Genomic DNA, 23,204 nt, shown 5'->3' with positions numbered 1-23,204 from the left:
GGAAATGCACCCCCTTTAAGTCCTGGTTCTTTTGATATTACATAAATGAAATTTGCTCAGATGGTATATTTTAATCCACCGTGTGTATTATCAAAAGTATGTTTTGATAGAATCACCAAAGAGAAAGAAATTCCTGCAAGGCTGGCAACCCTAGTTCTAGGTCTGCCCCGGGGTTTCCACCCACTTGCATATGCCCTAAGCACCCCATCCTAGATAAGTGCTCGTACAGCCACACACTATGTGAAGGAAACTCATTTCTGCCCCTTGTGTCCTTGATCTTATTCTTTCAGTACCAATCCAAAGCTCGTTACCAAACGTAAGGGTAGGAACTACTGGTAGATAGATATACCGGTAAATATACAGCTACGCCTTCCGGCCCAACACTCCCCTAATCGCTACAGAACGGTGCAACGTCCGCGCCGCTTCTGTTTTACATCTCGCTTTCTATTGGTCAGATTCTTTGTCACGTTGATCTGGAAATTTCACTGCGATTCACAAATATCTAGTAACAGACGTGTTGTACGTAACCGTAGTTACGTCGGAATATGTTACGGAAATGTCGTACGGCTTCATGACTACATAGGAACTATTCGGTCGATTCAAGTTTAAGCTCCATACGGTCGGCATTTTCTTTTCAGAAAGCCTGTTTCGTGGGTTTAATTCCCCGGCCTATCGGTGACAGCGGCGTTACCTGAAAAGGCTGTTAAAATAACAAGCGAGTATTAAAGAACCGAATGAAGGCGGTCAGGTGGCAATCCGATGCGCCGGGTACAGATATAAGCGGAGACCTTTGAATGTTCTCAGAAGTATCAATTATTTATTTTGTAGGTGTTACAAATGATTAACTCGGTTTGTTGGCGGTTATTATTCACGTCCTCAGTACCGGTCCTGTAAACTCCCAGATTGCGAGCAGGCAGCTGCGTTTTAACCGGATTTTCTTGACGATCTGTTTTTGTAATTATATTTTACCGAGACATGGGCTTCCTCAGTTATATTATCTCGGCGTTCGGCTGGACTGTTGTTGTTCTCTTTACAGTGTTGGTGATCGCAGCTTACAAACTTGGACTGCTTTTCCAGTTGTTTCACAAGGTAGGTAACAGTGAAGGTAAAGATTCAGTTGCAGGCGTGAGGTGTGCATTAATACATTTTAGAAATGACTAAACGTACCTTGGGCGCTTTCTGGTTTTATTGGTTTTTATTGTCTGTTTGCACGATAGAGCACATGATATAATATGCAATAATATGCAAAGCTGCATGTTTTGTTTAAAAGGGACTTGTACACCGAATGCTAAATTATGCTGTTGTTCGTAGTGCACAAATCCTATTTTTTTCCTGGAAAATGACACTTAAGTCATGTTTGCACATGTGATTGTTTTTGTTGCCAATGATCTCAGACCGAGACCAAGAGCTCCCGGCACGGTGGGGAGAGTGTGGCGGAGGTGCTGCGGGCTCACGGAATCCGCTTCGTCTTCACCCTGGTCGGGGGTCACATCTCCCCCATCCTGGTGGCCTGCGAGAAACTGGGCATCCGCATCGTGGACACCAGGCATGAAGCCACTGCCGTCTTTGCGGCCGACGCCGTCGCCAGGCTCTCCGGTAAAATACTCCTGGCATTACCTCTTTTTCTCCAGAAGTTACATGGATAAGAATTTTTCTTTGTAGTTTAATAAGAAGGGTAAATCGGAAAGAATCGAGTTTGTTCCAGATTATACAATTTAAAGGCTGTTAAGTACAGTAATTGCAGCTGCTGTGTTGTCAGATTTGTGTGCACCTTTGGACCAGCATTGATTCCCTTCTTGCTCAAAGGCACTGTTGGGGTCGCAGTTGTCACCGCTGGGCCGGGTCTGACAAACACCATCACAGCCGTGAAAAATGCACAGATGGCTGAATCCCCCCTACTCCTGATGGGGGGGGCGGCAGCCACGCTGTTACAGGTCGGTGCTAAGCTGTGAACACCTAACACCCATCTACTTCCACATCTGTTGCATGTGTCCTGGTCTCGGTTGCAGTCGCCATCATTATAATCATCACTTTAATGCTTAAAGTGTAATTAATTACTCTAAATGTCCAGGGTAGGGGAGCCTTGCAAGACATCGACCAGATGTCCCTCTTCAAGCCCCTTTGCAAGTTCTGCGCCTCTGTACGAGCTGTGCGGGACATTGTGCCCATGGTGAAGAAGGCCTTGGTACTAGCCCAGTCTGGAACTCCAGGTATAATATCATTAAACCACTGCAAAAATAAAACCGTACGGTGTATTCAAGCCCAGCTGGATTTCATCCCTAGCTCAAACAATCACCTCTTTCTTCGTTTCTGTAATATTATTCCAATAATATTTGAACTGTTTCTTTTCAGGCCCAGTGTTTGTGGAGTTTCCCATCGACACACTTTATCCCTTTCATTTGGTGGAGAAGGAATTTGTGGGCAAAACTGCTCCCAAGGGCTTGATTGGAAACATTATTACCTGGTACAGAGGATTTTTTTTTCTTTTATTGCACCTTTTAAATCCATGTCAAAAATCGATTTCAATTTCCATATTTGAAGTAAAATATATGACAGTAAAACGTTAAAGTGTAGTTATGGTTGTTATAAATGTCTGTGACGTAACATGGTTATTTTTGAGACTGCTGGACAACATGAAATAGCGAAAAAGAGCATTTTGTTTTTGGTGAATAAAGATGTAACGACGTATGAAGAAGGGTTGTCTTGTTCTCTGTCAGGTATCTCCGTAATCACCTGAAAAATCTGTTTGCTGGTGCCTGGGAAAACAGGGACGTCTCTCCATTACCTGTAAAGGTACCACTGGCCACAGATAATCAGGTAATGGTGGCTTTTCCAGCAGGTCCAATAACAGGCAGCGTTTGACATTTCTGTACAGATAATGTGTGCAGATATTTTCCTTTTATTAAATGTCAACTTTTTTTGACGCCATTTTTTCGTTGTCATTGACCTCCAAAGGGATACTAAGCACAAAATGTTTTTTTTTTGCGTTTTTGAGACTATTTGTCAATTAACTTTTTCACTCAGTACAGCTTTTAGAACTATAATTTGGGTTTCAGCTTATTACTACTTGAAATACATGTTTTACTTAATAATATAATACTTATTTAAAACTACTGGCTGTTTCTAATGTGATATAATTTGTAAACAAACGAATACAGTAATATTTGTTAAAAACCCAACAAATGTGCAATATTTCTACTGAATTAAGCAAGCGCCTGAAGACTTTCTGTGCACGCTGTAGATGTTAAAATATTTAGTAATGCTATTTAAAAGCAAAAGTATTTAAATTTTTGATTGTAAACCATTGTTAAAAAAAAACTTTTTATTAGAATAAGGTTATATTAGCTTTTAAAGTCCAGGAGGTCAATTTGCAGAACCTGTGCCTTGTTAATTGAAACTAATTACAGATGCTCATTGTATTGCCAGTTATTTGAAACTGGTTCCTCTGTGTTAACCTATCTAGGTGCAGCTGAGCGTGGAGCTGGTTAGCCGAGCCAAGAAGCCGGTGATCCTTCTGGGTAGCCAGGCGACGCTGCCCCCGACCCCTGTTAACGAGCTCAGGTGCCTGGGCTTTGTGGCTGGGGGGTTATGCCGTTACTTTAGATTAAATACTCCCTTCACTTTTAGTATAGTGATTAAATGACAGGAACTGTTTTTTTTTGTCTTGGTCAATCTGCTTCACAGTGAGTTTTGAATAGAGCTGGCAATTGTTGATTTAAATATCCTGTTATATCTAATTATGGGTCCAAGCAGCGTAACTGATGGAACCCTATTGTTTTTCATGAATTGAAGTGACACTAATTCTAAAACCTTCGTTCCAATACCCGCTGCAGAACAGCCCTTGAGTCTATGGGCATCCCCTGCTTCTTGGGTGGTATGGCCCGAGGCATGCTGGGGAGGGACAGTCCTCTGCATATCCGGCAGAATAGGCGCGACGCCCTAAAAGAAGCCGATCTTGTCATTCTGGCCGGTGAGGTGTCGATCGTTTACTTGCATTCTGTAAGCCGTATAAGAACAGGGTAGATTAATCCCACCCATTATTGTGCAATGGACAGCTGTAAGGCAGTCTTCTGTTTCTGGAATTTTCTGACTGTGGTGGTTTGTCTGACAGGTACCGTGTGTGACTTCAGGCTGAGCTACGGGCGGGTTCTGAGTCGACGAAGCAAGATCATCGCGGTCAACAGAGAGAAATCCCAGTTGCTGAAGAACTCTGACATGTTCTGGATGCCCACTGTCGCCGTTCAGGGTATAACCTTAACTGAGAAACCCAGCTTGGGGAAAATGATCTAGCTTGATCTTTACGCCAGATTGGTGCAGTGTCTGCCCACCACTCTGCCAGTTTCATGTTTTCTCATGCATCAGTCTGTCTCCCTGTCTCTCCTTGCAGGGGATGCTGGGTGCTTCCTGTTGCGTCTTTCTAAAGGGCTAATGGGTCACAGATGTCCGCAGAGCTGGCCACAAAGTCTGAAAGAAGGGGACCGAGCCAAGGAGAAAGCCAACAGGTATATCCGTTAGCATTCGCTAGAATGAACTTTACCATTATTATGAATAATGATGAATATAATACGTTCATGCTAAAAACCTAATAATCACCTTTTAGTAAAGTATATTTACCTAGGCTCTGTTTCCTAGGTTTAGAAGAGTGACTATGATGGTTCTGACTTGAAGCCGATTTAATAACCGATTTAGTTTGTCAGTTTCAAAATATCTGTATGTTGCATAAATTTCAAATATCTTGTTTCGTAAAAGGAGCAGTGTGGTTAGTGCCTGTGATCAGATGGTCACTGGTTCAAACCCCGTGGTCGAGAGAATTATGTCGCCATTGGCCCCTGAGTATGACCGTTAACCTTAATTGCTGCAGGGACTGCCTGACCCCCACCTTCTCAGTTGTATGTTGCTTCAGAGAAAAAAGCATACGTTAAATAAATAAAATTTAAATTAAAAGGCAAATGCATTATAATCCATTTATAGTTCTCTGGATTATTCAGATTAATGAAGAGGTAGGGTCCATTTTCGTTGTCTTTTTCCGTTATCTTTTTCGTTATCTTATGTTAGCGAGTATTTTCTCCCGGACAGAGCAAAGGCGAATGAGAAAACGGAGCATCATCTGAACCCGCTGAGCGTGTTGCACTGCGTGGACGACCTTATGGCGGAAGACAGCATTATCGTGGCAGATGGCGGAGACTTTGTCGGCAGTGCTGCTTATATTATGAGGCCCCGCGGCCCACTTCGCTGGTTGGACCCAGGTTCGAGCCAATCGGGCACCAAGTCTCCATTCTTTGTACCTTGTGCCCTTCTACTGAAAGTGTTAACATTCTTCAACCCCATCAGGGGCATTTGGGACCCTTGGGGTCGGTGGAGGCTTCGCTCTTGGGGCAAAGCTCTGTAGGCCGGAGTCAGAGGTATGACAACCTGCTCTTAAGAATTTTAAGAGTTTTCCATTAATCTCATGCTAATTTCACAATATGTAACAAATGTGATTTTGTCGATTTTTTTTTGAGGATTTTGGATTGAATAATAAGCAATGCATAATGGCATGGCAGGTATTTAATGAGAAATGGTGACGGAGTGAGTTTCTTCAGGTGTGGATCGTCTATGGAGACGGATCACTGGGATTCAGCGTGGTGGAATTTGACACTTTTGCTCGTCACAAGGTATTATTTATTTATTTATTTATTTTACCCTGGTCATGAGTGGATAGAGCATGGAAGGCAGCCCCATATGAGTCACTGACACTGTTTCCCTCTTCGTTAGACCCCAGTGATTGCCCTCGTTGGAAACGACGCTTGTTGGAGTCAGATTTCCAGAGAGCAGGTGCCCATCCTGGGCAGTAATGTAGCTTGTGGTCTAGCATACACAGGTCAGCATATGAAACTTTTTGTTAAAATTTTCTCCAGTTGTACTGACAAAGAATACCGATCATCATGTCTGTCTTATCTCTTCGCCAGATTACCACATAGTTGCAGATGGTTTTGGGGGCAAGGGTTATTTGATTGGACGAGAGGAGGAAGGCAGGCTGAGCGATACTGTGATGAAGGCTCAGCAGGAAGCCCGAAATGGGAGGCCGGTTCTGCTCAACGTCCTTATTGGGAAGACTAACTTCCGAGAAGGTTCAATCTCCGTGTAGAGCTGCCGCTGCATGCTCTGTGCAGTAGCTGCTCTTCTCACTACAACCAACCACTCAATGCAGTCAACAAGCTATGTTCCACGCTGCATAATGCAATGGTTCTTCGTGTTCCTCCAGTTTGATGCAAGAGCATTTGGAGAACTTGATATACTGTGTGATAATATCTCCATATTACCTTTTGGTTTGAAGCCTTTTAAAAATCCTTTTTGTTTCTTAAGGGATATTGAGAGTAGTTTTTCAGTGAGTGATTCACACACTGTTTGAAACTGCAGTGGAACTCCAGTTTTATTGGAGCAGCATATGCTAAACTTTGCTATTTGAGCCTTAAGACTGCACTGATTGACTCCCAAACAGTAATGCACCACCAGGCCCGTAGCCAGAAATGAATTTCATAGGTTGGCCGGCAACCCTACCGACAGGTTCTCATTGGTAGATTTTGCCGACCAGAGCGGGAGTTCAGACCTCTCATTTTACTGCCTGGCATGCCTGTGTACCATATTTTAATAACATTTAAATATGCCTGTATGCAAAATGTTGCCTTTGCTGTTATTGCTAAATTTACCAAAGTCCAAGGTATATTTAAAGGGATGTTATTGTTTTAAATGGCCACAAGTGATCATTGAGTGGTGATGCATTGATTATACACATTGCTTAATTATGTAGCACTAACATTTATAGGATGTTAGTCACATGATTATGCCAGATTTCTTTTATTTCTCTTTTAAGGTCCTGTGTCTCTAATTATGGGTGTGAAAATTCTGCCACTGAAAGCAAGCATGATTCTATATAATGCACGCTGAGCTTCATTCTGAATTTTTCTTGAAGACAAGGCAGTATATCAGGAGTGTGAAACCCACTATATAGAGATTCACAAGTGTGTTTTCTCAATGGTACCTGTGCAAAATGGTTTCTGGTCTTCAGAAGCACCTGGTGGAATAGTCTGTTTGATTTTAATTGCACTCCATCATCCAGTCTTGATATTTAAGTAATATGGTGTGCATTTTGGTACTCTTGTACTGGGTGGATTACTGTAAATGTATTACAGAATCACTGCAAAAATGGAATTGAATCTACTGAAGATGCAAATGGTCTTGTCAACTGTAAGCCCAGTTAATAATGCGCGTTATATTTTAAGAGAAATGATCGTTGCTCCTTTGTAATATTAAATATTCATTTCATTTCGGACATTGTTTTGTGCGTTGAAGTGCATTAAGTTTTCTCATTTAGTAAAGGCACTAATCACTAATCAGGGGTTTGGAAATTAATATTTTTGTAAGACGCTCTTTCCTTGCAATAAACTGAATGAACAACCGTTTAAGGTGCCTGTCTTGACATTGAGTGAATGAATATCAGTAATCTTACATGCAGCACTAAATATGGATATGAAGGGGTCTGTCTAAATGCAGATTTAATAAAATATTCAATAAACCAATATCAGAGGATGGCATTGCTCGTTTGCCAATAAATACACAAAATGAAAGGGAAAGAATTAAAAATAAAATTGTACTAATAAAGCAACTCAGAATGGCCTAAAGTTAAATGGTTTAGTACTCGTGTTTTAATTTAACTACAATTCCCGCAAAGCCTCTTGAGCTTGCGCAGTGATATATCACAAAGCCTCTTGAGCATGCGCAGTGACATACCACAAAGGGCCGGGTTGCTGTACTTGGATTGTTGTTATGTGAGAGAAAAAGAAGAAACAGGACTGAAAGGTAACGGGCGAATCTAAGCATACAGCAGTCTGAGGTAAGTTCAGTGTCGGGACTGCTCGCTACGAACGTATACACCAGCCAGTACATGTAAATAGACGTGACAGATAAGTAATTCTGAAGGTAACAATGTGTTTAGCAATTTAGCTACCATACTGGTCTCAAGCTGGTTGATGCTGCTAGCTAGCTATGCCCAGACTTGCCCAGTACTGACCTCCAGATGATAGGCTTAATTATTAATTTTAAAAACCGTAAAACTTGTTTTTACATGTAGCTAAGTTATATGGCCGGTGGATCTAGCGATCAAGGCAGCATGTAAATTAGCCAGCTAGCTCCTGTCTAACTGTGAGTCAGGTTAATCAACTTGCTGACGAGGGATTTTTCCTTTTTCATTTTCAAATTTTTGTTGTAGTCTGATGTATTACTACAGACTAGGTGTATTTTAGTCATGTTGTTAGCTTACTTGCCCGATATGGTGTACTCGTGTTTTGTTACTAACAAATCATGGCCACTGGTTAGTCTGTGAATGTCACTCCATTAATTAACACACAGTTTACTTATTTTTACTACTTCTTTCCCTTTTACTAACCGAAACATCTTCCTAACTGCCTTAGCCTGTCGTCTTACCAAAATGACATTTTACGCGAAAAGCTTGCCTCTTTTACTTGGGCATACTTGCATTGCACTAATACACGAATGAACAAAATGTATCGCTCGAATCTAAATGACAGACAGTAAATTGTCCAGTTTTATAGCACAACACAACACTTATTAACTTGATATGTTTTTAATACAGTAAAAGCTTTGTGTATTGGGCTCCAATTTGTATAATGTGAAACTTTTTGTATAGATGCCTAAAGCCAACCCTGGGAAAAGTATCTATGTCAGCAAAACAGCTTGAGGTTGTCACTAGATTTACAGTATTTCCCATTTTAATGGATCCGCTGCCTTTTCTTTATCATCTGAGGAAAATCTCTCTGATCTGGTCTTCTCCCCTCCCTTTACACCTGGCGTTCCTGCAGGTTCCCAGATCCTCCTCTGACACTATGAGCCATTTCCAGACGCCCAAATCCCTGGACGTGCGCAGTTGATGTCTTGGTGGCTGGCCTGGAAATGGCAGACAGCGTTAGGACCTTCCTCCGTGATGTCGCGACGGTACGACGCGTTTCCGTATATGATGTGGAATGGGCTTCTTGAAGTGCTCCTGTTTACTTGTGCTGAAGTAATGAGCCCAGGATGGCAGCTGTGCTCATCCGTAGCTTTCATGCAGCCATACTTGTTTGGTGTTTTGCATTGATCGATTGTGGCACCGTTGCTGTCGATAAACTCCGTGCCTCTCTTCCCCACTGGTGTCCAATTTAAGAGCAGCTCCAGTGTTGGCGCAGTACGCAAGGGTCACTAGTGGGTAGCTGATGAGGAAGTCCCTCTTCTGGGAATGCCATGGACTTTGATTCCTTAAATGACAAGCAACGAGATACCCGTACATGCTATTTGACTTTCATCAGCTGCGATTATTGGCATGTTTGAGTTTTGCTTTATTTTCAAGTGTAGAGTTGTTTCTTAAAAGCAAGCATTAAAAAAAAAGGAAATCTACTTGGAACTTAAAACGCTAAATGCAACAGCGGTTCAAGATATTAATAATAGAGATTCAGTATCAATACATTTGTAAGTCGTTTGCTGCTGTGGTTTCTATACGAGTATGCATTCTGAGATTAGCTGATACCTCCCTAATTACCATGCAAGACTTCATTGTTGAAAATTATGGGCTGTACTTAATGTATGCCATTGTATTGTACATCTGGTATTTAGTCTATCATTCCTTGCCTTGTACTTTTTATGCATTTATCAATTACACATGCGTGCATCTGCCAGACTGCATGCAACCATTGTCCTGTGTTGTCTGTATACCGCATGTATGACAGTCATGGACCAGCGGTGACAAATTCCCAATCTGTGTCAACATTCTTAAAACCTAAATAAACCCGATTCTGCTTCAGGTAGCTGTGATCAATAGTTCTGATGATAGTGTCAAATTTAGCAAAATAGACAATGTCCTTTCTTAGGAAACGGGCCTTTAAAGCTCCTGCTGCGAGACTCTCCTCATGCTCTCTCACCCTGTGCTTCACGCAGGGCATTAAGGACTCCATCCTGGGAATCCGCACCATCTCTAAACTGGATGCCCGTATCCAGCAGAAGAGGGAGGAGCAGCGGTTGAGGCGGGTCACGGGGGCGCTGGCGCAGAGACGGGCACAGAGCGAGGAACGCAAGCCGGAGAGGTAGGGGCGAGCGGCGAGGTTAGGGCAGCGTGGGGGAGGCCCATCGTGAGACACTGTAGGATATGATTAAGGGACAGGTGGAAAGATGGATAGCCATTTATCCTGAGATGGAGTTATTTGTAACAGATCACGTCTTCATCTGTGTTAATTTTTAATTACCCCTTTTAATCTGATTAGTTTATTCACCTGATGTTAGTTTGGAATCAAATATTTGTCTTGGGCTTTTGTGCTTTCCTTTGAATTATTCATCTGTTTATCTGAAAGCATTATTAAATGAAATAGCCTAATTACACTGTCCTGGATTGACAGTTTGAGCTGATCTGATGGTGTGGGTTGCTGTTCTGTGTGTGTGTGTGTGTGTGTGTGTTTGTGTTTTTTTCTCTCTTTCCAGTGAGCCCAAGTTAGCCAGTCGGATCTTCCAGTGCTGCGCTTGGAATGGTGGCGTGTTCTGGGTGAGTCTAACGTTGGCCCAATATAACAGAGCAGCTGATACCCGAACCACTGTCACAAGATGCTTAAAATCCGTTTATATATATTTGGATGAGTGTTATGTTTAGGTTTTGCAATTGATCGCCTTTATTGATTTCCTTTTGCGCAGCTCAGTCTTTTCCTCTTTTACCGGGTGTTCATCCCCCTGCTTCAGACTCTCACGGAGAAAATAATCGGTATGTCTTCCCTTGGGGGAGACTGTGGGCTGTATTCTTTCTAATAAGCCCGTTGCTGAACACGGCACTCCCTTTCAGGCGACCCCTCCCTGCATGGGGACATCTGGTCGTGGCTGGAGTTCATCCTTAAGTCTGTGTTCAGTGCACTGTGGGTGCTGCCCCTCTTTGTGCTCAGCAAGATCGTCAACGCGATTTGGTTCCAGGTTTGCAGGCCGTTCTCCCTTCGCTGTTTGCGCTAACAGAGTCTTAGTGCATGTTGACTTTCCTCTGGTTCTTGTCTGTTTCAAGTTGAACTTGAAGTTTTATTGTTATATTTCCAAGGACCGCAGTAAAATTCTTAAGCTACAGTTGCAGTGTGAGGGACAGGTGCATCTGGGGAAGAGGTAGACAGTGGTGTAATACGAGACAAAACAGTGGAAAATAAGAATGAACAATGGGGATAAGGATGCAAATAAAGGACAGTATTGTAAAATAAATATTGATGAAGTGCAAGAGTTTCATATTCATACAGTCAGGAGTTCCTGATTTCTTAAGAAGATGTTTCGTTTCAGGAAACAAGCAATGAGACTTTCTTTTTTAGTTTTTATAGGCTATATGTCTTAGCCTTTGATTGAGAGCTTGTTGGTCCCTTTCAGTTGGTCCTTTGTACAGTTGACTTACCTGCTAGCCGTTAAGTTACTTGCCTCCAACAAAATCTCAGTACAGTTTTTGGTGAAGTAGAGAGATGAGTTTGTGGACTCGCACTGAAGCAAGCCGACTCTTTTGTCCGATGCAGGACATCGCCGACATGGCCTTTGAAGTGTCGGGGCGCAAAGTCCAGCCGTTCCCAAGTGTGAGCAAGATCATCGCCGACATGCTCTTCAACCTCTTGCTGGAAGCGCTCTTCCTTATTCAGGTGACCCGGCTCTGTCGCGCGGCAGGCGTCCCGGATGATGCGCATGTGCGTTGTGGGAGGGCTCACCTCACGGGATTGTGCTTCTCTTGCAGGGTGTGATCGTCAGCCTTTTCCCCATCGATATTATTGGCCAGATGGTCAGCCTTCTTCACATGTCTCTCCTGTACTCCCTCTACTGCTTCGAATACCGCTGGTTTAACAATGGTAAGCGCACGATGTCGTCCGTTACCACGCGGTCTCTCTCTTCAATGGACCTGGAATGATGGTTAAGGTTTGCCAGCAGCCAGCTACACATTTAGGCGATTGGATGGTCCTCCTGCATTAAGTACTGTTTGTGGCCAACGGTAGGCCCTGGGGGGGGGGGGGGGTCCCGCAAATGCATGGTTTGGCATTAAATGTTGCCGCTGCTAATAAGAACTGACCGAGAACAATCCCAAGAGGGACAGATGTTGTACCTTTAAGCACGGTCAACCTGAAAATTGTGTAAATAGGCGGTATGAATATAAATAAGCTCTTTGTCTGTCGCTTCTGGCTGCAGACATACAGCCTAAAGCTCCACAGTGTCCCTTCCTCGTGTTCACAGGCATCGAGATGCACCAGCGGCTGTCCAACATCGAGAGGAACTGGCCCTATTACTTTGGCTTTGGGATGCCGATGGCACTGCTAACAGCACTGCAGTCTTCCTACATAATCAGGTGGGGCGCCCATTCATGGGAGGTGACGCCTCAGTACTCTAAATACAGTGTTTTAATCCTTTTTTTATTGCCGTTTCCCCATTTTTTAGCGGATGCCTGTTCTCCATTCTGTTCCCCCTGTTCATCATCAGCGCTAATGAAGCCAAGACTCCAGTCAAACCTTAGTGAGTTCTGCTGTGTATAAAGCTGCTGCGGGGGATACGAATTACTTGTCTTTGAGTAACGCTGTTCGGACACCGTTTGGAGGTGCTTCCGAGAATTTCACCTCAATCCTCCATCTCCCCCTTCAGCCATTTCCAGCTACGCCTCTTCTCCTTGGTGGTGCTCATCAGCAACAAGCTGTTCCACAAGACTGTGCACCTGCAGACCACCCTAACAGCCTCTACCTCCTCGGACAGACTGCCCTCTCCCCATGCCTCTCCTGGGCGGCAGCGCTCCCTGCCAGTTCAGTGAGCACCACAAGGGGGAGACAGAGGCAAACCACTTCACTGCACGAAGGGAGCAGGAAAAATACATGATGTACAAAGTATTCTGGTTTTCAAACTTTATCAAAGTGGTTTTCATTTTTTTTTAATTTGTATGTTATGGGCTGGGTCATATGAAGGGGTTTTCTTAAGTACTATTCAAATCCCAGTACAATAGACAGTACTATTCAAATCAGGCTGAATTATAATGTGGGAAAATTGAATGACAGAGCTGCTTAGTCTCACCTTTATGTTGAACATTTTTAACGTATCTTTTGTTTTGTACACGAGTTATGTGCCATTGCTTTTCCTTAAGACAGTCACAAACCTGGTCGAACACCTTTTAGTTAGCCTTTTGCAATTGCGCTCACTGTGTTCTGTATTTTAAATGATTCTGTAAATCACGGTGTAACAATGTAAAGAGTGAGATAGATTAGATACAATTAGTTGTAAGTATAGGAAATTATTCTGTTTAAAATCAGAAGAAACATGCAACCTGTGAAATGGTAAATCAGTTGTTGCAGTAATACTGAATCATGGGCTGTTTGAAAATTAGATATCAGATACGATTTTACAATTTTTATATATATATGTATATATATATACATATATATGTATATTTTAAGGTGCTTAATTTGTGCTTGATATGAGATTACCACAAGCTCTGTCTTTTAATGGATGTTTGGAGAATTGAAAGTTCAGCAGGTCTTTTGTCATCATTTGACCAGGTTCTGCCTAATGCCCTGTTTGTTTAACAGGTTAAGCTTCTCCGTGTTTTCAGGACATTGTTGATCTCGGTGGACCCACTATCACACCGCCGGACTGTGTAACCCAACAAAAGGGATGCTTTGATCTTTTTCCTGTCGCTTTTTGGACGATTCTTCAGTTTGTCGGTTTGAGCTGACTGGAATTTGTCAGACAAAGGAAGACTTGGTCGGAATAGCTGTTTTTTTTTCATAGGGAATGTAGTTAAATTGGCCCCTTGAATAGGGATGTATTTCAAGTCTCTTTCTTGAGTTTGGGCCTTTTGTAGATGGCTGTACACTTATATGTCAAGGGCTGAAACATCTGGGATGTGCCCAAGTAATCAAGCAGAAGCAGAATAAGATTCATTTTCAGTGGCAGTGGTTCAAAATCTAATGACGCCCTGTGTTTTTGTTATGGTTTGCCATGCAGAAACATTTCCCCCCATACTGGTTACTATATCCTCCTTTGACACTTTTGCTTCTGAACTTTTATCTAAAGGAAACATTGTCCATCTGCACAGCTGTGTCAACCCTGGCAATCGTTAAGCCTGACTGAGGTTTCGGTGACGCATAGCTTGGAGGTGTACTTCAGCTAGCATCACCAGGCCTTATGTTTGAATCGACCTTCCAGAACCCCTCCCCCCTGAAGTGCAAAAAACCTGTACTATACTACACATGTGGCTGGTTCAGCTGTCATCCCATCTACCGGATTGACGGTGGCATACTGACTTAACTCTGAGCTGCATTTCTCAAGTGAATAATGCAGTGCTAGAGTGCACATTCGTTTTAGACAGTCCACAAGATGGCCGTGTTGTTTCCATAACTACGAAAAGCTTACAACGGTGGTAAATGTTACAGGAAATGTGTGTGTGTGTGTTAGCGTGCGTGTCTTATGTTTGTGTATTACATGTCACCTGGACATGAGGAGATGGGGTGTCTAACAAAGGTATTTAATGATTGTAAGTAGTACGTACAGTGCTAAGTTTGCGGATTTAATTATTGTGAATTTTTTGTAAATGTATCATACATTTCAATAAAATTCATCTGAACATTATGTCGAATCTTTTTTGCTAGATACAATTTAGCTTGTAAAAATACTTTACGATGGGGTTTTAGGTCTAATAACAGTAATGCATTTTAAAAACGGTGAACGTTTGGAAATGCTGAATCTTTGGAACAAGAATTATTCGTCTGGATAACCGGGTTGCAAAATTGCTGCCTCTGTAAATGTCCTCCCGAACTGTGGGGTCGCTATTGTAAATATTAGGGGTATTTCAACGTTTGCGCTTGAATGCGACACGTCACTCCTGGAAGCCACAGGCCGCTCTGCTGCCGCACACGCGTCAAACTTGATTGACGTGTCTTCTACACCAATTAGAAAATGCCCAGCGTCCTGATAGTCATTAGACAACCAATAAGAATAAAGTATGAGAATGCTGGGCGGGCTTTATGCTCTTTCTCCGGAGTGTGTGCGGAGTGTAGATGTAGCTGGCTCTCTGGAGCTTGGGTTTTGCTGGTCAAAGCAGGTAAAAAGCTTACAAACGTGTATTATGTTTTCATTTTATTTTACTGCAACACCAAAATACCATTACGATTTTTTTTGCAGATGAAACGGCATAAGAGTGAGACAATTTTAATTGCAGATATCCGTAGACCACAGCTAGCTGTATATGAACCCCCGTGCTACCTAGCTAGCTCAAGTAGTCCGTACAGAGGGGGAGATGTGTATGATAATTGTGAGAAATGTGTTCATTAATTAAAACATTTGTGTTGCTGTGATTATTACTAAATTTTATGAAAGAGTTGCAATCTTTACAGTTTACTCTTTTAAAGTATATTAGCAAGCTGCTGACTTTTACACACATTTTCTTGCTAGGTACGCTGTCTTTCTCTTGCATTCGAATGTGCTATTTGACATTGGTTGGTATTCTGTTTGCAGGGCTTCCGTTTTTTACTTATCTAGACACTAATCTGGCTAGACCTAGGTTGGCAGAGATCCCTAAGGCGGTGATGCCCCGCTAGTGACCTTTAAAAATTTTCGGGTTATTTACTTGAGAGAGTGGTCTTTAAACAGCTTTAAATACTGTGGTTGGAAGAAATTGATTGGGGATTATTAAAATGTTTGTGTGTGTATATATAGTTTTGTTATAAGGATCCAGTAGCAAACTATTAACGTTGTATATGTAACTTACGTGGCTCTAATGATGGTACATATGATCCTGCGCCTGCTCATTAGATATTGAGATCACGTGGTTAAATATCAGGTGGCTGCGTCTGTTTGTTTCCCCGGTCCCCAGGTGTCTAGGGCTGGTCCTCCCACCCCGTCGTTAAGATGACCAAGCTTGGGTTCCTGCGGCTGTCCTACGAGAAGCAGGACACGCTGCTCAAGCTGCTCATCCTCTCCATGGCAGCAGTTCTCTGTGAGTAACTGGGGTCTCGGCCAATCCTGCGAATGTCGTGTGTTGGGTCGAAGTACCAGAATCGGCAGACGTGTGCCCCTCTCTTGTTTTTCAGCGTTCTCTACACGGCTCTTCTCTGTGCTGAGATTTGAAAGCGTTATCCATGAGTTTGACCCGTAAGTTGTTTACGTTTATTCTCCTGCATTTTTTTGTTGTTAAAATGTCATGGGATCATTCTGTAGTAACCTGGAGATTTGTTGGTTAGATAACTTGTCGGTTTTAAGGTAATCTTGGCTAAACTGTGGCGCCTTAAATTTGACGTTATCTTGCCTACCTACAAATTCATCCTTGTGTCCCACTGTATGAAAGCTGGGCTGTCCACTGCGGCTGAGGATGGTCTAAAGCATCTTTTGTGTTATTGTTTAGGTACTTCAATTACCGTACCACCCGTTTCTTGGCGGAAGAGGGTTTCTACAAATTCCATAACTGGTTTGACGATCGAGCTTGGTACCCTCTGGGGAGGATCATTGGTGGTACGATTTACCCAGGTGAGGACGCCAAGTTGCTCTGAATTCAACCGAGTACGTCATTGATGAGAAGGATGTGGAGTCAGCTGCTATTTCTGCGCAATGCATCTTCCCATGAAGTGTTATTGAGTCACTGTAGTGAATCTGACTTTCTCAAAATGACAGATAAAATCTGGTGCTGAAAAACATCTGTGGCCCCGTTTTATAGCATATTTAGGATGTCTGTGGTGGGAGGCCGTCCTGCACATGGCTGAACAGACGTATGGAACGCAAATCTATGGAATATAGCGGTGACTGACTCTCTGCCGCCTCCTAGGTCTAATGATCACCTCTGCAGCGCTCTACCACGTCCTGCACTTCTTCCACATCACCATTGACATCCGCAACGTCTGCGTGTTCCTCGCGCCCCTCTTCTCCTCCTTCACTGCCATTGTGACGTATCACCTTACAAAGGAGCTGAAGGTGAGGGGGGGGGGGCATCCTGTGCGGTGTTCCATCTTGTTTCATTATTGTAGAAAGGCCTGTATGAAACATTTGTACCCTAGTAGTGTAACAGGTAACTTGGTGTAAGGGAATGAGGTCGTGTTGTATCTTGGAACGTAATACTTTTATTTGTGGCAAATACATTTCTGGCTTCACAAGTATTGACTGCTTCCGAAAGGTGGCACTACTAACCACTACTAAGTCAATCAGACCTTTCCTCAGTTAATGAGACCCAAAAATTGTGGAAGAATGGGTCATGTATTGGTTCGCATCCAGCTGTTTCATCAGACGCTGTTTATCTAACCAAGCTTGTCCTCCTCTGCTGACCAGGACGCAGGTGCCGGGCTTCTAGCAGCAGCCATGATTGCCGTCGTTCCTGGTTACATTTCACGTTCTGTGGCCGGCTCCTATGATAATGAAGGTGCGTCACTCTCCAAACAACTGACCCAACTCCGCCCCCCCCCCCCCCCAACCAGAATGCTCTTCAATCTGAAGGTCATGCTATGCACCGAATCTCACTTTGTTTCCCTCGTCGTCTCCCCCTGTGCAGGCATCGCCATTTTCTGCATGCTGCTCACCTATTACATGTGGATCAAGGCAGTGAAGACTGGCTCCATCTACTGGTCATCCATGTGTGCTCTGGCGTACTTCTACATGGTGAGCGGCGAGCCGCCACGTGTGCGCTGGGGCTACTCTGACAAACACGGAACAGGCACAAGATGAAACTCTGCGCACATGCAGACGTATTTCTCAGTGTATGTGGAAATGGGCGTTGTATTGGAACACAGGTGACGCATGGGAACTAGTCATATCCAAAACTCCCACCTTGGTTCTATGAGTTGTGGCCCATAGGGGAAATGTTTGAGTGCATCATTTGATCTCTTGAGTTTCTCTAGAGGGTCGTCGCTGTTGTCCACGGAGGCCTCGTGTGTTGAATGACGTGCCGTCTTTCCCAGGTGTCCTCATGGGGGGGCTACGTGTTCCTGATCAACCTGATTCCCCTTCACGTTCTGGTGCTGATGCTCACCGGCCGCTTCTCCCACCGCATCTACGTGGCCTACTGCACCGTCTACTGCCTGGGCACCATCCTGTCCATGCAGATCTCCTTTGTAGGCTTCCAGGCAAGTCCCTGCCGCTCGCTCCTCCCCATCTGTCAGTCCGACTCTGCCGGAAGTTGGCACACGTACACATGGGCGTGGTGCTACTCTCTGGCGTGTAACCCGGGTGTGTCTTGCTTTCATTTGTACACTGTGCGAGCTGATTAATTTAGTCAGAATTGCTAGACTGGGTCCCTTTTTCTCCACCTGTGTTGACTGCGGAACCTTGTCAGTCCTGTTCATCAGCTTCAGCTTTCATAACCTTATTCTTTCGAGCGTCCGTTCTTGCTGAAGTCCTGAAGTTCCACTTTCTGTGTTCCTCATCATTCTGAAGGCTACAACCAGTGTCATTTTGGATAACATTTATTGGTGCATGTTGGTAAAAAAAAAAAAAAAGTACCATCATCAATTGTTTTTACACATTTTTATTTGGAAAGGCCTTGCAGAATCATTCATGAGGCCGAGACTGTACTTCCCTGGTCACATTTCTTTTTTACAATCCACGCCCCCTGCTTGTGGCCATATAGACTTGTCTTGGACTGTTGAATGTTGGCCTTCCCCGTGTGGTGTCCTGCCCAGTCAGAGGAGAATAAACATGCTTTCAGCAGGGGGCAGGTTAATGAACAGGTTGTTCCATCGCCTGGTTTGAACCAGTAATGTAGAGAGGTGTACAAGCGCTGCATTGTTTGTGACCTGCTGATCTCCGGGCTAAAATAGAGAGAGATACTGAAGGTGAATTAAGGTCCCCAGTAACGGTTTTACCTCCCATGAGCCTCACCGCATGTTACCCCCCCCCCCCCCCCCCCCCCGCAGCCTGTACAGTCCTCGGAGCACATGGCTGCCTTTGGGGTCTTCGGCCTGTGCCAGATCCACGCGTTCGTCGACTATCTCCGCAGCAAGCTCAACACTCAGCAGTTTGAGATTCTCTTCAAGAGCGTCATCTCCCTCGTTGGATTTGGACTGCTCTCTGTCGGTGCCGTGCTCATGCTAACCGGTAGGTAGAGCTGGACTTGGCTAAAGAACATCCCATTAACGAATACAGTTGTCCTTTTATGATGATCGTTCGCATCCAGTTTTGATGTGCTCTCATAATGTATGAGCTTGCTGGTCTCGGTTAGTCCATCTGCCCTGACACTGACAATAACGTAGTTGTGGTATGTGCTGTTGGTGTCATTTGTCATCTTTTATCCCTGTATTCCTGTCCTTTTGACCTTTCATAGATGTTGACATTGAGTTCAAATTATACTGTTGCATTAATTGTCTGGCACAGTTATTGCCTTGACATATTAAACATTATTTTTTAGTTTTACTAGGGTTTGAAGAGTTGGTCTTTGCTCTGCAGGTAAGATTTCTCCTTGGACTGGCCGTTTCTACTCCCTGCTGGACCCCTCCTACGCCAAGAACAACATCCCCATCATCGCCTCTGTGTCTGAGCACCAGCCCACCACCTGGTCTTCCTACTACTTTGACCTTCAGCTGCTGGTCTTCATGTTTCCAGGTAGGAGGGCTTCACCGTGATGGTACAGCTGTACCTCTTTATGTTGATGGGTATGCTGATGCCGGTTATATTAAATAACCCCCAATCCTTCTGATTTAACAGTGGGACTTTACTATTGCTTCAACAACCTGTCGGACGCCAGGATTTTCATCATCATGTATGGAGTCACCAGCATGTACTTCTCGGCTGTCATGGTAAACTGCTGTCTGGGGTGAATTGAGACTATTGGCGGGAGGGTAGGTTCTGTTGCGTGTCTCCTCAGCAGAGTCCAGTGCTCTAAAAGTGGCGCCCCCCCCCTGGGGGCCTCTTCTAGGTACGCCTCATGCTGGTGCTGGCCCCGGTCATGTGCATCCTCTCGGGCATCGGGGTCTCCCAGGTGCTCACCACCTACATGAAGAACCTGGACGTCAGCCGGCCCGATAAGAAGACCAAGAAGCAGCACGACTCCACTTACCCCATTAAGAACGAGGTGAGGCAAAGCCTGCGTCGGCCTTCACCCAAAAGCAGCTGTTGGTTCTTTGTCTTGCTCCCTTGAATCGCGTAACGATGGATCTGCATTCATCCAAAGTCCGGACACTTTTTAAATACCTGGTCTAGCTTGTTATCAGAATGAGTGAGTAGCCCTGGTTGAACAGCGTTACTGTTGTACCCATATTTTAAGGTCATTTTTAATTAGCTTTAATCAATGGCTTTAGATGATGCAACTGGCCAGGTAATGATTTTAATGTTGAATGATTCACTCTCTGCTCAGGTGGCTAGTGGAATGATCCTGGTCATGGCCTTCTTCCTCATCACCTACACCTTCCACTCCACCTGGGTGACCAGTGAGGCCTACTCCTCCCCGTCCATCGTCCTCTCTGCCCGTGGTGGAGACGGCAGCCGCATCATCTTCGACGACTTCAGAGAGGCCTATTACTGGCTGAGGCACAATACCCCAGAGGTGAGTGCTGCCTTCGTCCATAGTCCCATCCTTTAATCCACATGAACAAAGGTTCATGTTACGTCGATCTCTGCTCGCCTTTCACTGAGACTTGCACAGATCCGACCTATTTTCTCAAAATGACTCATCTTCTCTGCTTTGACCGTCTGTGGTTTTCAATAGGATGCCAAGGTGATGTCATGGTGGGATTATGGGTACCAGATTACAGCGATGGCTAATCGGACTATCCTGGTGGACAACAACACATGGAACAACACTCACATTTCTCGAGTGGGCCAGGTATGTTCCAGATTAGGATCTTCTGTTAGCAAGGGTGTTTACTTGCTTGAATACTATAGCACCAACGTCTGTGGTCAATGGTTATCCCTTTTCTGACAGGCTATGGCTTCCACCGAGGAGAAGGCTTACGAGATCATGCGGGAGCTAGATGTCAGCTATGTGTTGGTGATCTTCGGGGGACTGACGGGATATTCTTCAGACGGTATGCGGTCAGAGCCGTACTCGGCAACTCTGTGCGCACGCTATGGAAATCTTCGACAGATTTAGCCAGTATTTACTTAGGTGTTTATCAATCCACGTCACTACACATAGGGCAAACTTAGCAGCTGGAAGTTTGGACTTGTGACCTTGCAGCCTAAGAACCGACAGGCTGCAGGTCCAGCCTTGTCCAGCAAAGGAAATGTCGCAGTGAAAGGTGACCAGCATGTGCGACCGTTACGATTCCTGGGAATTTTTGGATTTACGGGAAACTACATTGTAAAATCTTTGATGGTCTGGTCCAAGTCAAACTGCAAGCCAGAGAACAAAAGGCAAACTCAGTATTTCAATATTACACTGCAGAACAAAATTCAAAATGTTTTATTGGTCAGTGTGCCGGAAGTGCATTGTCATTCACGTTCAGCCACAACCAGTACAATGGACAATAGGGTGCAGTGATTAGACATGCAGTGAGTGGCATTTATAGATGTACACTACACTAAATTAATTTCAGCGTCAGTCTTTTCATATTAAGTAAAAATTCTCCCCCGTGTTGTCAAACCCATGAATTCTATGTATCTATGTGTCTCTGTCTCATTTTTTTTTTTTTTTTTGTTAATTTACACCCCAGACATAAACAAGTTCCTGTGGATGGTGCGAATTGGGGGCAGCACAGACACCGGGAGGCACATTAAGGAGCATGACTACTACACCCCGACAGGGGAGTTCCGCGTGGACCGGGAGGGCTCCCCCGTGCTGCTCAACTGCCTGATGTACAAGATGTGCTACTACCGCTTCGGCCAGGTCTACACAGAGGCCAGTAAGTAACTTCTAGAAACTTCTGCATTCACAACAGCCAAAACGACAGGAGCACCCAGATGAAGCCATTATGGGCGCTATCACACATTTTGTTTTTGTTTTTTTTTTTTTATTTCAAGAACTGGACCCAAGATCTTTTGTCGTGTTCTCGGTGCAGGAACTAGGCCCTATTTGTTGCTCCCTCATAGGCAGTTGCAGAACCCCTTTAGAGTTCCCGCTCCAGACCAGCTTCTTTTTGTTCAAACGCAAACTACTGGGCAGGTGCTTACAGCGATATCTTGCTGATTGGTTGACCACAAGCACCGACGCTGGGGGAATGCGGGGGAAAGAGGTGCAAGTAGTGGACCAAAAATTGAGCGGATGGAATTATTTTTGTACCTAAATTATATTTGATGGATTTTTCTTTTCCTGTTTTTGTTCTTGCTTGCATCTCTTTCCGCACCAGAGAATTCAGAGGGTAACCTGTATGTTTCTGCAACGTCGTCAATAAACCATCGCTGAACCTTCACAGTGCTTATTAGCATTATAACATTACATTTATTATAATTTTTATTCGGCGTAGAATGAAAGATCAATCTGCTCCCCCCCCCCCCCAGGTTTAAAACCTATAAAAGTTCCTGGTAGAACTCGCCGCCCAGGAACTCGCAAACGGGGAACTTCGCTGCGAAAGCATCTTATGTAAAATAGCTCATCTCAAGTTCCTCTTCCATTTCCCGATCTGTTGGGAATTTCCAGCCCGACAGGGAAGTTGCATGCTGATGCAGGTGTTTGTCCAGTCTGTCTCAATGTCACTCATCACCTGCTCTTCCTCTCAGAGCGTCCTCCTGGCTATGACAGGGTGAGGAACGCTGAAATTGGTAACAAGGACTTCGAGCTGGACGTGTTGGAGGAGGCCTACACTACGGAACACTGGCTGGTTAGGATATACAAGGTCAGGCGCCCCCTTTGCTCCAGTCTCTGCACCCTACGATCTGGTTCCTTTGTGTTTCTCCATCACTGGCATGAATTTGACCGCTCTCTGTTTTCCCATAGGTGAGAGATCTAGACAACCGGGGACTTTCCCGGACATAAACTCTAATCTCTCTAAGCACAAAGCACTGAAGGCCTTCCCTGCAATCCAGAGATGAGTGCGACTCCTTTTTATACTCTAGTTTTTAATTGCGGAAAGAGATTTGTTTTTTTTTGGCTTTATAAAAAAAAAATTATTTTGTGGTGTCGTCTCTGGACTGGAAACGTCCAAACCTGTGTGTCAGGATATCGTCTGCAGGTGTCTGAGGAGCTGATGTCACGGCTGGGGGGAGGGGGCAACAGAGTTCTACAGAATGATTAAATAAAGGGGAAAAATGGGAGTGACTAGGTCTTTTGTGTCTTTCTGCCTGAATGTTTC

At 44.3% G+C, this 23,204-nt stretch overlaps 3 protein-coding genes across 4 annotated transcripts; all 3 read left to right on the top strand.

Moving 5' to 3' along the window:
* The first annotated feature begins 505 nt into the window (after positions 1-505).
* Positions 506-7,439, top strand: ilvbl (ilvB (bacterial acetolactate synthase)-like). Its single transcript, XM_048980657.1, has 15 exons — positions 506-1,089; positions 1,395-1,596; positions 1,807-1,934; positions 2,072-2,210; positions 2,353-2,464; positions 2,718-2,817; positions 3,464-3,561; positions 3,834-3,970; positions 4,112-4,246; positions 4,388-4,502; positions 5,077-5,246; positions 5,332-5,402; positions 5,583-5,654; positions 5,755-5,860; positions 5,949-7,439. Exons 1-15 carry the CDS (start codon positions 976-978, stop codon positions 6,125-6,127), a joined length of 1,878 nt encoding a protein of 625 aa, XP_048836614.1. The 5' UTR covers positions 506-975; the 3' UTR covers positions 6,128-7,439.
* Positions 7,440-7,732: 293 nt separating this feature from the next.
* On the top strand, positions 7,733-14,631 carry ei24 (EI24 autophagy associated transmembrane protein). Of its 2 annotated transcripts, none has more exons than XM_048980658.1 (11): positions 7,733-7,873; positions 8,859-8,991; positions 9,967-10,112; positions 10,504-10,564; positions 10,711-10,777; positions 10,856-10,980; positions 11,553-11,672; positions 11,765-11,876; positions 12,256-12,367; positions 12,457-12,531; positions 12,658-14,631. In XM_048980658.1, the coding sequence occupies exons 2-11, from the start codon at positions 8,950-8,952 to the stop codon at positions 12,818-12,820; spliced, it is 1,023 nt and encodes a 340-aa protein (XP_048836615.1). In that variant the 5' UTR covers positions 7,733-7,873; positions 8,859-8,949; the 3' UTR covers positions 12,821-14,631. The 2 variants fall into 2 exon arrangements, with proteins under 2 accessions (XP_048836615.1, XP_048836616.1); XM_048980659.1 differs by having other exon boundaries at positions 7,752-7,839.
* Positions 14,632-14,990: 359 nt separating this feature from the next.
* On the top strand, positions 14,991-23,170 carry stt3a (STT3 oligosaccharyltransferase complex catalytic subunit A). The gene is made up of 18 exons (XM_048980370.1): positions 14,991-15,103; positions 15,875-15,997; positions 16,092-16,152; positions 16,403-16,524; positions 16,820-16,965; positions 17,317-17,407; positions 17,537-17,643; positions 17,943-18,107; positions 18,897-19,077; positions 19,426-19,581; positions 19,684-19,775; positions 19,895-20,050; positions 20,333-20,521; positions 20,684-20,800; positions 20,900-21,002; positions 21,630-21,818; positions 22,633-22,748; positions 22,850-23,170. Exons 2-18 carry the CDS (start codon positions 15,910-15,912, stop codon positions 22,886-22,888), a joined length of 2,118 nt encoding a protein of 705 aa, XP_048836327.1. The 5' UTR covers positions 14,991-15,103; positions 15,875-15,909; the 3' UTR covers positions 22,889-23,170.
* Positions 23,171-23,204: the final 34 nt, after the last annotated feature.

Source organism: Brienomyrus brachyistius, chromosome 17 (genome assembly GCF_023856365.1).
Source record: "Brienomyrus brachyistius isolate T26 chromosome 17, BBRACH_0.4, whole genome shotgun sequence".
NCBI lineage: Eukaryota > Metazoa > Chordata > Actinopteri > Osteoglossiformes > Mormyridae > Brienomyrus > Brienomyrus brachyistius.
Note: the sequence above shows the minus strand (reverse complement) of the source record. Positions and strands in the feature narration are given on the sequence as shown.